The sequence below is a fragment of the Balaenoptera borealis genome (genome assembly GCF_965194805.1).
Source record: "Balaenoptera borealis genome assembly, chromosome: 8".
Lineage (NCBI taxonomy): Eukaryota > Metazoa > Chordata > Mammalia > Artiodactyla > Balaenopteridae > Balaenoptera > Balaenoptera borealis.
Window position 1 is genome coordinate 5,711,541 of NC_138865.1, and position 14,719 is coordinate 5,726,259.

The 14,719-nt window shown below is 45.4% G+C and overlaps 1 protein-coding gene across 6 annotated transcripts in view; it reads left to right on the top strand.

The window, feature by feature from the left end:
- Positions 1 to 14,719, top strand: part of GALNTL6 (polypeptide N-acetylgalactosaminyltransferase like 6) — a gene marked incomplete at its 3' end in the record, with an annotated part of 1,719,480 nt that overhangs the window by 1,690,623 nt on the left and 14,138 nt on the right. For all 6 annotated transcript variants that reach the window (XM_082402133.1, XM_082402132.1, XM_082402128.1 and 3 more), the window contains 2 exons: positions 3,742 to 3,858; positions 12,426 to 12,575. In XM_082402133.1, the coding sequence (XP_082258259.1) occupies positions 3,742 to 3,858; positions 12,426 to 12,575 (267 nt within the window). The remainder of the gene's footprint in view (positions 1 to 3,741; positions 3,859 to 12,425; positions 12,576 to 14,719) is intronic.

The following is a 14,719-nucleotide window of genomic DNA, read 5'->3' on the forward strand; positions in this document are numbered from 1 at the left end:
TATACCTATTGACCCCCTTCACGATTTCACCCACAAATCCTTTTTTATTTTTCACTGTATACCAGTACCTAGCATAGTGGCTGGGACATACCACGTACTTAATGTTTGTTGAATGAGTCACGAACGTACTACTTCTTACTTAAAACACTCCGAGTCTATGGGGGGGCGAAAGGATAGCAAACCATGCTCTTGCGTTTGTTGAGCTGAGGCGAGTCTCTCTTCGACAACCAACTGAATTACCTGCCAGCCACCTCGGCATTTATTTCAGACGCCCATTCTCCTGTGCCTCTTTTATAAAACCTCTCGTGTTGGGGAGGAAAAGCCAAGGTTCCAGCTGAGCCTGACTTCTCTTGCAGACCTAAGAAATCCTTCACTCTCTGCCAGACCTTTTCCTAATCCTTGTCCAACAGGAGATTATCTCTGTACTCCTGTCATACACCTTGAGTCCTTTTTGCCCCATTTTTCTCCTGCTTCCCACCCATTCCTAGTCAAGCACCACCTCACTTTCTAATCCTGCCCCGTGTCTCTCAGATTCCTTGATGCAATTTTAGTGCTGCCGAGTCCCCGTGCTGGACGTCAGAGGAACAGAACAGGAAAATTCCCTGCTCTGCCCTGCCCTAGATCTGGGCGTGTGTTTGCCTGTGAACTGCTTTTCCTTCAGCCGCAAATACAGAGCCCATGGTGAAAAAGTCCAAATCATTTGTGTTTTTTCTTGTCTACTTTTTTTTAGAAAGAAAACTTGATTCAAATGGATAAGCAAGTATTAGGGCCTGTTCTGTTGGGATTTTACTCATCTGTTTATTAGGACAGAGCTGTGCTTATGAGCCGAGGATGGGATGCGCGCTCTGGCTGAAGAGGTGGGAATGAAAACAGCAGCAGATGAGGCTGGCCTGATGAGCCTTGAGTCCAGGCACCCGCCTTGTCCTCTAGTGAGCTCTCCGCATCTCTTCTCTGGCACAATGATGGGCTGAAATCTACACAGATGTGGACAGTTATGGCTTGGAAACTTGAAATTTGGTTTCTGCAGCCATTTATCCCATTGTCTACGCAGATGCCATTTGCATGAGAATTTAGAACATTCAAGGACAGGAATTATTATAATTTATCAGTAATTTTACACTTACTTGAGGGTGCATATTCAAAAACTTTCTCGTTGACATGTACACACTATATTTAAAATGGATAACCAACAAGGACCTACCGTATAGCACAGGGAACTCTGCTCAGTATTACGTAACAACCTAAATGAAAGAAGAATTTGAAAAAGAATAGATACATGTATATGTACAACTGAATCACTTTGCTGTACACCTGAAACTAACACAACATTGTTAATCAACTAGACTGCAATATAAAATAAAAAGTTTAAAAAATTTTTCTCATTGAAAAAAAGGAACATTCAAGAGTTTAGAAAAGGGTTTTCTCCACCCCTGCCAGAGCGCTTTCACGCTCATAGCATTTAGAAACAGAAAGAGGTCCTCTGATGGTTTTGGTGCAGATCCTTGGGCAGGTCTGGCAGATACTCTGCCCGACATCCCTGGCTGGTCCAGGTCCTTTTCCTCCCCGAGTCCTTCTCTTCCAAGAGCAGAGCCCGTGCAGCTGGTCCCTCTGCGGCCACGTGGCCATAAACCGATAGCAGCTGCTTTTCCCTCCCCGTGGATCCGAGCTGCTGGACACAGGAGAGGGAACAAGAGTGCCCTGAAGGCGCCTTTAGCATCCTTTGACACTGGTTCTCTAAGAAGAGTGAGTCTGTGAATTCAGTGGCCAAGAGTAAAGCGAGAGCTCGGTCCAGAGTTCTCTCCGGCAGCCCTCGGGTGGAGCAGCTTTAGAAACCAACACCCTGGCCCCAGATAAGATCAGACGGGCGCTGACGGATGCTGGTCTCTGGAGAGAGATGCAGGCTCAGACTTCTGCCCCTCAGGGTGCTTCTCTTTCACCCAATAAACTGGATCACACACCTGGAAGCTGAGTCCGCAAAAGGCCTATTTTAAGCGTGGCTCCCCAAATTCCACAGTAAGATTCCTACCTGGTGCTTGACTGAGGAGGTGGAGAAAAGGTGAAGGAAGTGGGAGTGACCGGGGTGCTCGCCGACACGGCCTAGTTCACCCCCTGTCCTTCAAGATCGCCCATGAGACTGAGAGGAGAGAGTCAATTCATTTGCAAGGGGGGAGGGGGGGATTGGGGGGTGGCAAACATTTTCCCTCATTCAGCTTCAAATGTGGAGTCTATGGTGCCCAGGACAGCGCATAGAAAAGTGCTTGTGTGTGTCCACTTATAGTATGTCCACTTGTTTTTGCAAGAGTGTCCATAGCTCTCCTTGGATTCTCGGAGAGGTCCATAGGCCAAAGTAGGTTCAGAACCGTTACCCTGTGTCCTCCATTATTTCACATCCCCTGTCATCGGGGACAGACACCCCAAGAATAGTGGTCCAGTAGCAGAAGACAAGCCCCAGCTGTTGCCAAATTCCGTGGATAAGGAAACTGGTATCCACCACATTGATTCCCTCCTGAGTGACACTATACCAGCCTCTACTCCTAAAGGAAGTGGAAATGAAACAGCTCTCTCCAGCACACCCCATCCAGGCGTCATTTATTCCATTCGTGACACCCAGTACATCACATGACAACCTCCTCTCTGCCTCACCGCCCCATCCCAGGAGGATCAGGCCCCATTCAGGCATCCTTCCGTCCTGGAGAGACTCCTTATCTACTCATGCTGGGCAAAAGAACCGTGACTAAAACGATCACTTGAGTACATCCTGTTCTTGTTTCCATTCTTAGTGGTACCTAAAGGGATTATTATAATCCAGGACTCTACAAAGGCATGGAAAGGATTGAGATCCTTGAGCTTATCTAAGCAGACACACCTCAGTAACAAACTGTAGACATTGCCCAGCTCTGCAGCAGGATGTGGGTCTGATGCCGACAGGAAGATTGGTGGAACCTTCACGCAGGAAGATCTGACGTGGGGATGTGTCTGCAACCAGACTTTTTCCATTGCTGTTTCTGCTGCTGATATTTTTCACCCCTTTTCCCACCCCCAGCTATTCAGTTCTTTACAACCACGTTAACAAAATACTTGCTAAGAATTATGAGTGTTTTTTCCTCATTCTGCAACTTTTCAAAGTCCAGACATGATGTAGGGAAACTTCATCCAGTAGAGGATTACACCGACAGTACTATCCTTCCTGTTTTGCTAATACTCTAGGATGGCATTAATTTATCATCCAGGAGAAATGCTAAACCAGGATGACAGGTGCAGACAAAGACCATCCCAGGCCGCTGGGGGCGTCAGGTGGCCACATCCTTGCACAGTGATCTCCCTCTTCCTCATAGCTTTTATCTGCACCACCTGCCTCAGAGCGGAGCTCTCCCAGCTAAGGTGGTGAAGGGAGAAGACGCTTTGAAGTAGGAAGATAACCAGTTCCAAGTTCAAGAACTCCCTGAAAAAGAAAAATCTCCCATCGTACAGAAGTCATGAACTCCACATTCGTGCTCCTGGGTCGTAGCTTCACACACTGCCCGGCTGCGATTTTGCTGTCCAATCTTCCCATGTTCTTTTACACGTAGACTGGGCAATGTTACACTTAATCCTCTGATTTCTCTCCATAAATTGCATATAAATTTAAGGCATCATTCAATCATCATGTAATCAAAAAAAATACCGAATCTCCACCAGGATTGTCAGGAGCCAGGGGTGCAATGAAAAACAGCCCATCCTCATCCTGTCTTCTTTCCACAGCTTCGAAACGTGGCAGCAAACCTCTGCGTGGACAGCAAACACGGAGCCACAGGGACCGAGCTGAGGCTGGACGTCTGTGTCAAGGACGGTTCTGAGAGGACGTGGTCTCATGAGCAGGTGCGTCATGGGGGGAGGGGCTGAGGCAGGGGGGGTGGGGCAGTGTGGGAACAAACCTCTAGGTGGGACCTGGGTGAGGCCCTGACAGGTCACCACCCAGCTCTGCAGTCAAGGGAATCACTTCACTTCTTTGCTTCCGTTTCTTCTCAGGACAGTCGTGATTGTTAATTGAGATCATGTATAAAAACGTGCTTTAAATAATAGAAAGGGGGACTTCCCTGATGACGCAGTGGTTAAGCACGCTCCCAATGCAGGGGGCCCGGGTTCGATCCCTGGTCAGGGAACTAGATCCCACGTGCCACGGAGCAACTCAGAGTTCGCATGCCACAACTAAGGAGCCCACGTGCCACAACTAAGGAGCCCACCTGCCGCAACTGAGACCCGGCGCAACCAGATAAATAGATAAAATAAATACTAAAAAAAATAAAATAAAAGGGTGGCAAAAGATAGACCATGCTTTTAAAAAACTAATAATAACAGAAAGGGTGGTAGAGATGTTGATTGTGACCCTAGTCTTCTATTTCCTTTCCCAGAATGGTAGTTTTCAAACCATGAAAAGCTTGTAGAGTGCTACGTAACTCTCCCAAGCAAATTTCATGGTTTTACTGAAAGACTCTTGGTTATTCTGTAAGTTTTTGTGACTTTCTCTAATCTTATTTTCCCCCTCTGGCTGTTTACTGAAAAGAATACTTTACATACACCTCTCCTGGTAGCAGCAGTTTGTAATCTTACACACAAAGGATCACTTGGAGGCAATAACACCCCAGCATGGACTTCAGGGGAGGCTTTAAGACTATTTATTGCTTTTGCTTGAAAAACATTTCGGAGCAACTCAGTTTATTAAGTGAGGTATGATTCCTGACCCTCTTTGAAACACCCTTGAAAGGGGCTTTCCTCACACTGTGTCACCTGTAAAAGAGGAGAGACAGTGGGTAGAATTATGTCTGCCCGTTTGTATTATTTGAATATTAAATTATAAAATATTTCAAATAGGAAACTATAAAAAAATTACGGCACACCCTGGTGTACTCATCACACGGACTGAACGAGTATCTACAGCTATTGCCATATTTTTTACAAGAAAAAAAATGTACAGATACAGTGAAAGCCCCTTCCCCCCACCCTACGTCCCCCTCCCTCCCTCTACAAAAGGATACATCTCAAGTTCAAGATCCTATGTCGGGCTTATGCCTTGTCTCCCAGAATTGTCCACAATGCTTCTCTTATGAAAACCAAGAGTAGGCAAGCAGTCTCCAGTAAGGCATTAGTTCTCTCCTCCAGCTGTTCCTCAAATGTCCATCTTGAACATCAAGTCAGTGAAGCTCCCCGTCCCCCAGCCTGGGTTCTCCACGACTTGTCTGGGTGTGCAGACTCGGCCTGTCGGCCCCGCCCCAGCCCCTCTCCACCGACCATCCCCTAACCCTCCGGCCTGCAGTACAGCGCAGAGCCGCTGATTCAGGAAAACAGCAGCAGCAGACCAAGCCCACGGCACAGCCCAGAGTCCAGCCAAACAACCCCTAATCCAACACCCTCCCCCACCCAGCCGGGAGCCCGGTCCTTGTCCTCTTCTCCCGCAGCCTCGTGGTCTTCTAGAAGGATCATGGGCCTTCGCTCAGGCCAACCTAGATCCCAGCCAGTTTAACCTGTGCGTCCTTGTGAAATCGTTATATCTTTCGAGGCCTTAGTCCCTCCCCCTTTAAACAGGGACAGTAACACCCACCTCACGAACAGGGTTATTGTGAGAATCAATAACGTCCGTGACGTCCCAGCATCTTGCACAGGTAGCAGGTGCAGAGCAAATATACTCTGTCTTCTTCCTTCTCACAACCTTCCCCGCAGATCGCTTTATACCAACCCCAAACTAGAAATCTCCCGCCGTCCAAGGCAGCCGCCGAACATCAAATACTACGTCTCACTCCCTCAAATACACCCTGCACGTGTGGACACGTATTAGATGGGTTTTAAAGAAGGCCCTGCAGCTCGAGGGTCACTGGGGGGCGTGGAATATCCGTGGAAGCTGACGGCCTACTCCATCCTCTGTCCCTTTCTATAAGCGCCACGGGGATGTGACCAGGGTGGTGGACGGTGCCAGCCTGTTTCCCCCAAGAAGCAATTCAGACTGCAGCCTGGGAACAAAAGAGAAGGCTTCAAGGCCAGTCAGTAAGGCTGGCATCTAGGGTGGGAAAGCATATTTTTTTAAAAAGAAAAAGGAGAATGCCATAAGAAAAATCCGTATCTGTTGGGTTAAAGTTCACTCTGCCATCTCTATTCAGCCCAACCAAGAGACACACCTATCCAGCTGGCTGATACCTGAATGCCTGGATCAGGTTGAACGTCTCCATCCCCTGGAATGTGCTAGAATGAAATATGCTCTGGGCTGCAGATTTTGTTTGACGGCTGCACGTAAATATAAAGAAAACCAGCTACACTGCATACATTTTAAATTTTTTGGTTCAGTTCCTCCCCGACCCCGCCCCACCCCAAGCTAAACTGCAAAAAGCCATGGCATGTAATTCCAGAAATAGTCACCAGAGGGCAGCACTAGACAAGCAGACAACTATCTTAAGAGGAACGAAAGATCAGTTACTACAGCTCGTGAAAGAGATTTCCAGCCTCCAGCGACTTCTGAAAACAGGGCAATGCAACAAGGTTGAAAGGAGGTAAAGTCAATCATATCTGAAATACGTATCACCGTATACTGACGTGGCGGTTCAATTATCACATGCTGCTTCGTTTTCCAGTAATTAACTCTTCGCTTTTTTCGATGTATTACTCAATGACTTCTAAAAATTAGGACTCATTCTTCTACATTTAGATTAAAATTCCCAAAGGAGAAAAGAATATCAGGACAGGAAAATTACAGGCGCTCTTTCTGATTCAAAAGCATTCAAAGAACATGAAAGGGGCACTTATTAGAGCTGGAATGATTTTTTTTTTAATGGCAAAAATAAAACACAAATGAATAAACAAAATAGTTCCGTGGGGAGTTAAAGAGAGTCTGTGGAAGCAGCTGGTAAGAAAACGGCTTTTGTCACAGAGGAGGGGGATGATTGAGGCTCCCCTGCGGGAAGGGAGCGTGCAGTTCATTTTCCAGCCCTCTGTCGAGGCATCACCGCAGCTCCGAGAGCGGGCTCTCAGTTTCCTATGGGGACCAAGAAAGAAGAAAAGAAAAAGGCCTTCCTAGGACTGTGAGGTCTGGAAAGAACACTCCCCATGTGCCGTTAGGGGTCTGATGGAAAGGCGGGGCGTGGGGAGTCTTCGGTGCCAGGGGGCAGCCCTGACCTGTGCTGGGAGGAAGCCTGCAGCGGAGTCTCCGTCCTGCTCAGGATGCTGCCCTGTCCAGAGCTGGACAGAGACGTGCAGAGACGGAGGCGGATCAGTGCACCTGGTACAGGACAGCTGACGGGCGTGCAGGGTCAGCCTCAGGGCCGAGGATGCCAGACCACAAGGAGAAACGTGCAGTAGCCCGGACCTCTGCCAACCGCACGCCGATGCAAGAAAATCTAACTAATCACGGAGAGAAAAATCGTTTCCATCTTCTCAGGTCAGGTAGCAACACTGAGATAATAAATTTACGTGCAGCAGCGAGGCTTGTGAGCCGGTTCGTATAACACAACACAGACTCAGGCAACGTTACACGCACCAAGAAGTATGACTTACCTATCATTCCGAATCCGTTTTAAAGTATCACTTCAAAGAGGAAAGTGGAGAAAGGAACATCAATTTACTCCGAGGCTGAGGAATTTGAGGTTGAAAAAAAATCAGGAGGTATTGTGCAGGGAACCTGAATAAAATCTGAATACTTCTTGTCAGCGAGGCGCAGCCCAAGGGTTTGCAAACCATCAAATACGTGCATGAGGTCTGTCTGTTTCCGCTTTGACACGATTGCACGGGGGCACGTGGGCCTAAGGAATGAGACGCTCGGTGCCTGACTGGTTCCTCACCACCATTAGGATAAGTTACGTGGCAGGAGACAGCATTTCAAAGACACGAGAGAGAAAGATCTTAGCTAATGGCAGGTGCAGAAGAATAAAGCCGTTTATATAACCCGAAGACGCGTCTCCCGGGACGCAGGAAAGTAAGCACCAGGTGATAATAATAATACTAATGCCTCAAACACTGAAGCCTACAAGCGGATAATCAGTCTGCACAGCTGAGAATGATTACTGCACCCTCATAACAAGCCTGGAAACAAGAACTAAAAGTCACCCGAGGGTGCCCTGAGATGTAATTGTGACAGCAGATGAATAAATCAGCCGAGAGACAAATGTGCCCGTTTGCTTTCACGCAGGTATTCTTTTGGACTTGACTGATCTATTTAATAAAAAGTAAGGAAAGGAAACAGAAAGAAAGTAAAAAGTAAGAAAAGACTGTCTACAGAGGCGTACACAAGCCTGGACTCCTGAAGTGTGCCGGTGGCCAGTCGTTGCACTTCTGCAGACCACTTGTCCCCAACTGGGTGATGATGACAGAGCCTTTCAGCTCTGGCTTCTACGTGTATAAAAACCGAAAAGAGGAAAAGAGACAAAGCAGAAAATCGATAAACCATCAAGACCACCGGTTCCTGCGCGGGCTGCACTGCTTATAGTATCAAGGGGTTGTGATATTTAAATAACATAAAGATTTAAGCAATGACAGGTGTACAGGCCAGGAAATTTTTATTCTAATAATAGGTAACTGAGCCTAGAATCATTGGAATTGAAAGCTCCAAAAAATTAATTATTGTTGTAATTAGACACAAACAACACAAATTCATTTGAGAACCTGAAAAGACTAATTATTAGTTCCTCTTGACAGTTATCCCAATGCACTTTCTGTTAATATAATGAGTGCGAGTTTTTACTTATTCAACAGAAATTTTATTGGACATTAATTAAATGTCATGAATTGTTCTGGGTGCTGGAAACGCAAAGATGAAGAAGATATGGTTCCTGCCATTACGGGTCTCACGGTCTAGTGAGGGATACAGAAACATAGTCGGACACTCATGAGAAATAAGGTGGGGGATGGGAGGGAGGAAGGGAGGGGTTCGAAGAGAAGGCTTCTTAGCGAGTGGACACCTGAACTTAACCTTAAAGGACTGCTGAGCAGTAACTAGGTTGGCCAGTGGATGTGGGCCTTCCAACCAGAGGGGCTCCTGTGAACAAAGTCACCGAAGGGGAAATACATACCACCTGATTAGTGCAAGGAACTACAGTTTTTTAAAACTGAGGTATAATTCACATACAGTTTTATATTAGTTTCAATAATACAACATATTGACTCAATATTTGTATCTATTGTGAAATGATCACCCCAGTAAGTCTAGTTAACATTCGTCACCAAACATACAGAATTTTTTTCCTGTGATGAGAACTTTGAAGATCTACTCTCTTAGCAACTTATAAATCTTTTATTGTTGATAGAACATAAACTAAAGGGAAAGGGATGCAGCTGGAAAACATGGCAAAGTCCAGATGGTGGAAAGTTCTTTGTGTGTTAAAGAGTCTGAACTTCATTCTCTAAGGGTTATGTGAAAATATGGTGAGATTTCAGGTTAAGAGGTTACATGGTCATATGGGTATTTTAAACTCTAATTCAAAAAGATACATGCACCCCAATGTTCACTGCAGAAGTATTTACAGTAGCCAAGACATGGAAGCAACCTATGTGTCCATCGACAGAGGAATGGATAAACAAGATGTGGTACATATATACAATGGAATACTACTCAGCCATAAAAAAAGATTGAAATAATGCCATTTGCAGCAACATAAATGGACCTGGAGATTATCATACTAAGTGAAGTAAGCCAGAGAAAGACAAATATATGATATCACTTATATGTGGAATCTAAAAAAATGATACAAATAAACTTAGGTACAAACAGAGAGAGACCCACAGACATAGAAAGCAAACTTATGGTACCAAAGGGGAAAGGCAGAGGAGGGATAAATTAGGAGTTTGGAATTAACATATACACACTACTATATATAAAATAGCTAACCAACAGGGAAATGTACTCAATATTTTATAATAACCTATAAGGGAAAAGAATCTGAAAAAGAATAGATATATATGTATAAATGAATCACTGTGCTGTACACCTGAAACTAACACAAAGTTGTAAATCAGCTATACTTCAATTTAATAGAAAACAGATATGAAGGAACCAGAAGAGGAAGGTGGGAAAGAAAGCAATTAGAAGGTCATTTCAAGAGTCCAGACAAGAAACATTGACAGCAAAGGTGGTGGAGACAGAGGGGAAGGGACCACTTCCTGTAATACTTAGAAGACAAAAGTGGTGAGACTTGTTGATAGAGTAGATGAAGATGATGAGGGAGACCAAGGACATAAAGACAAAGGACTCCCAGGTTGCGAAGCTGAATGATGTGACCAACTAAAACAAAACACAGGAGCAGAAACAGGTTTAGAAGGGAAGGAAATCAATGGAACACAGGATGTGGTGACTTTGAGATGTCTATGGGACACGTAAGAGGGAGGTCCTACACAGGGTTGGACATAACACAGATGATGAGTTATGCACGTGCCAGCGAGAGTTAAACTGAGCATGTGTGAGACCAACCAGGGAAGGTGCAAGGGTGGGATCTGAGGAACCCTGAGCTGGACCTACATTGACGGGATAGACAGAAACGGGACATGGGCAGAACAGAGTTCTAGGATAACACAGGAGCACAGTATCTCAAAAACCAAGGGAGCGGTAGGTCCTGATTTGAAGGGAGTGATCAAAACCAGAAATAGCTGAACAGACACTTTTCCTTGAGAAATGATTCCCCTGCGTAGGGTTTGAATGAATCTAAAAATGCCTCAGTCCGCAATCATATTAAAACGGCGACAATGAATCTAGGGAAAGAGACCACACAATTCCTCTGCATGAATCTATTTCAAATGCCTAGCCTAAAACACCTTCCTCTATTTAAAACATCCTATTCCGTCGTGTCTCCCAGGGAAACAGAAGGCAATCTCTCACCACAACTCAGACAGTAGGCTTCATATGTTTGATTTAGATCAGTTCTTTCCGATTTTCTTCAGACCACTTAACCCAGCTTTTTCAAGTTTTCTGCAGTGTCCCCACCATTTAACTGTTTTTGTTAGCCATCCCTGGAATTTTGCCAGATTCTCTGCATTTTCTTACCCAGGTAGGACCCCAAAACTGCGGTAATCTGCAGCTTGACAGAGCCGAGTGTATTGTCTGCTTACAGCTCAGCACTGTGTTTGTTTTTACATCCACAGAGTTTCCTGACATTGAGATGTTAGAATTGGAAGAAATCCTAGGGCTGATCTAGTCCATTTTCCCACTTACTTAAGGATTTCTCGTACTGCACCCCTCAAATGGTTATCCAGCTCAAACTCCAAAAAATACCCTTTCCTTACAGAAGTGTTGTTTTTTCAATTTAATACATTGTAAAATCAATTTAGTGCATCCATAAGTCACATTTTTAAAATAATAGAATGGGGACTTCCCTGGTGGTGCAGTGGTTAAGAATCTGCCTGCCAGTGCAGGGGACATGGGTTTGAGCCCTGGTCCGGGAAGATCCCACATGCCGTGGAGCAACTAAGCCCGTGAGCCACAGCTACTGAGCCTGCGCTCTAGAGCCTGCGAGCCACAACTACTGAGCCCACGTGCCACAACTACTGAAGCCCTCGCGCCCTAGAGCCCGTGCTCCGCAACAAGAGAAACCACCGCAATGAGAAGCCACTGCAATGAGAAGCCTGCGCACCACAACGAAGAGTAGCCCCCGCTCGCCGCAACTAGAGAAAGCCGGCACACAGCAACGAAGACCCAACGCAGCCAAAATAAACAAATTAATTAAATTAAATTAAAAATAAATAAAATAAAATAATAGAATGGATGGATGGAATAGAATAGACTAAGACAGGAAAAGTTTGGATGGAATATCAGAGTCTATTAAATGCATTGAGGACAAATATTTCATGAAATTTCCGTTTTCAGTTGGGGGAAAGGGGATCTATGCATCTTTGCAAACTGTATCTCTTACTGGGAGTCACAGTCTAGAACTTTCTACAATGCCCGGCAGGATTACTCTTACCAACTCCAGGAAATCAATTTGCCTATTCTTTACTTCATCAAGCTTAGCTTTCATTTAAATCAAAATTTTCAAGTTGCTGGCATCCATCCAGCTCAACCCTACTCCCGGTCTTTTCTCAGTTAATCTGCTCATTTCAGCTAACTGTGTGGCATTTAACCCACTCATTTTTTTCATCTAAATGAAGAAGGTAAAGGCCATCATTAAAAAGTTTCTCCCTTCTTTCTGTCCCTCTGTCTCCCTCTGTCTGTCTGTCTGTCTCTCTCTCTCTTTCTGTCTATCTAACCGGAAACACTTCATTTGCTTTTTTGGCCAGCCTTGGCCAAAAGTGCTTCTGGTGTTGCTACAGAGCATTAGCATGCATGCCTTTTTCAGTGCCCCTATTATGCTGAGACATAGGTCTTTTCTTGTAAATCACGAAGCAGGAGTTCTTCATAGCTAAAGGACATACCTCCCCCTGCTTCCAAATCTCTCCAAATTCAACTCACTGTAGCTTTTCTGCTATTGTTGTTTTGTTAGCTCTTCACCTTTGGTTGGAGAGAAGATATTCGGCCAGGTGAGCCCCTGCACACCCGAAAATTCTGCTTCGACGCCATCTCCCATAGCAGCCCGGTCACTCTGTATGACTGTCACGGCATGAAGGGGAACCAGCTCTGGGGACATCGGAAGGTAAGGGCCAGCTCGCTGCGGGCAGGGAGCTCTCCAACTGCCCTGCTTCAGGTTTTCTAACGCAAAGGTTTTTGGTTTTAACGCACTGTTTTGATTTAAATTGTCACCTGGCCATTTGGTTCATGCATTTGGAGACCACAGCAAAGATGAGGGGAAAGACAGAGGGTGTAGGAAGGGGCATTGCTTTGGCTTTGCTGGCCACGTGCGCACCGAGCACAGTCAGTTATGACTGCACATGGCTTTGAGCCAGGACACAAGCCCTACACGGGAGGGGCCTGGTCTCAACCCAGATGGCTCCCAAACGCAGGGGCCACATGCCCTGCAAACAAATGTGCACGTGTAGAGTTTTTCACAACACCAATTCACACACACACACGGATTAACACATCTCTTTACTTATTATGCATCTCAGGCTCATTCGCTTGGGAGCTCTCTGGGTTAAGACAATTACATTTACACAAATACTAATATATTCATGTAGATCTAATTGTTGCAACCCTTATATAGAAAGACCCATTTTTAATCTGGCCAAAATCCTGCCCAAGTATAGCAAAGGAGAACTTATTTGGGGAATTTAAAAGTTTAAAGAATTAGAAGGGTAACATTTATTGCTAGAAAAAATAGTTCAAAACTAAATAGAAAATCATATTTTATTGAGTTGAGCATTTAAGTAAAAAATAAAGAGCAATTAAATATTTTAAAATATTTTCATTAAGTTATCTTTTGATAGCTTTTTAGAATACAATTTTTCTCTCAGCTTCTTTGGTTTCTCAGGCAGGACTCAGCTGTCAATTAGCAAGAACTCGTAAGTTCCATTCTGCTCCTCAAGTTTGTAGAATTGCTAGGGGCCTCCCCGGCCAGGTGGAAGATGCCCTCTGTATGCCTTTTCACACTCTGGAATGATTCAGCCTCACCCCAGACTGTAAGGAAAATGTCCCACCCACCACTTGAATCAGGAGTGTTGGCCAGCCTTGGCTGAGGTCAAGTCAGTATCCCCTGAAATCACAGAGAGCTGAAGGGAAGGGTCTGCAGAGAATCAACATGGGGACCACTGGTTTTGATACCTGTTCCTTCACTTAGTGAGCTTTCTGGCATCTACCTCTTAGAGGTGGGCACCGAAAATTATACTCAAAGGCAGACTCATTTGTACAAGTTTATTCTGCACACTGCCACACACCCCTGCCAACATCTGGCAGGTCGTGGAAAAAGTACAAAACACCAGTTGTTATATTCTCTTAAAAAACAATTTAAAATCAAAAGAGCTAATGAGAAGATGCATCCGATATGATACGGGGTGATGGGGGGAAATTAGACAAGAGGAAAACCTCCCTGTTTTCCTTGTGAGATATATCAGAAATGATTAATCTTGTCAAACCCTTTTGCTATTCAATATAATACAGTCCGTGCGTGGTGCAATAAAGAAGTGTTTTGTTTTGTTTTTGATGGTTATATGCTGACCGTTAGGAAGTTACTTTCAGGGCACATGGATAAAATACCTGATCTGCCGTTTGCCTCGTGTGCTGTTGGTCCCCACGGAGCGGACCGTTTCTCATCACTGCTTACAGCATGAGGGACAAAACACACCATAATGCCCAGTTAAGCCAGGAAAGTACAGGGACCCACCCGGCACAACTGTGCTGGTCTCTTTCCTCAGACCTGGCCTCATGTGACTCTGGTTTCACTCACCGGGTAGTTATACAGCAAGCACGATTTATACATCATCGGGAACATGCCCAAGGCCTAAAATGGAAAGTTTCTGAAATAGCTCATCTCAGGTGATGATTCAGGCCTGTTCAAATGTACCTGTTTGAGAAAGACCCTTGTCTATTCCAAGGGCCCTTCCCGAGGCACAGAGCGAGAAGTCCCTCTGGTGGGTGCCGCCTTGTCTGTTTGGAGGCATTGCTTGGCCCTGGGGGCTTTGGACAGCTTAGCAATCTCTGGAGTCGGCTTTGGGGTCCCCCTTTGTATCAGCACACTGACGAATCCACGTGGATCCCTGAGACTCTGCTAACTGCCTAAAGGACCCCCGTGGGGCATCTCTTGGGCTCCGTCCTCCTCATCCTCCAGCTGGTGAAGATTCACAGAGCTAGTGTCTTACACACTTCACAACCACCTGGGCCTGTTACGGACAATCCACAGAGGAA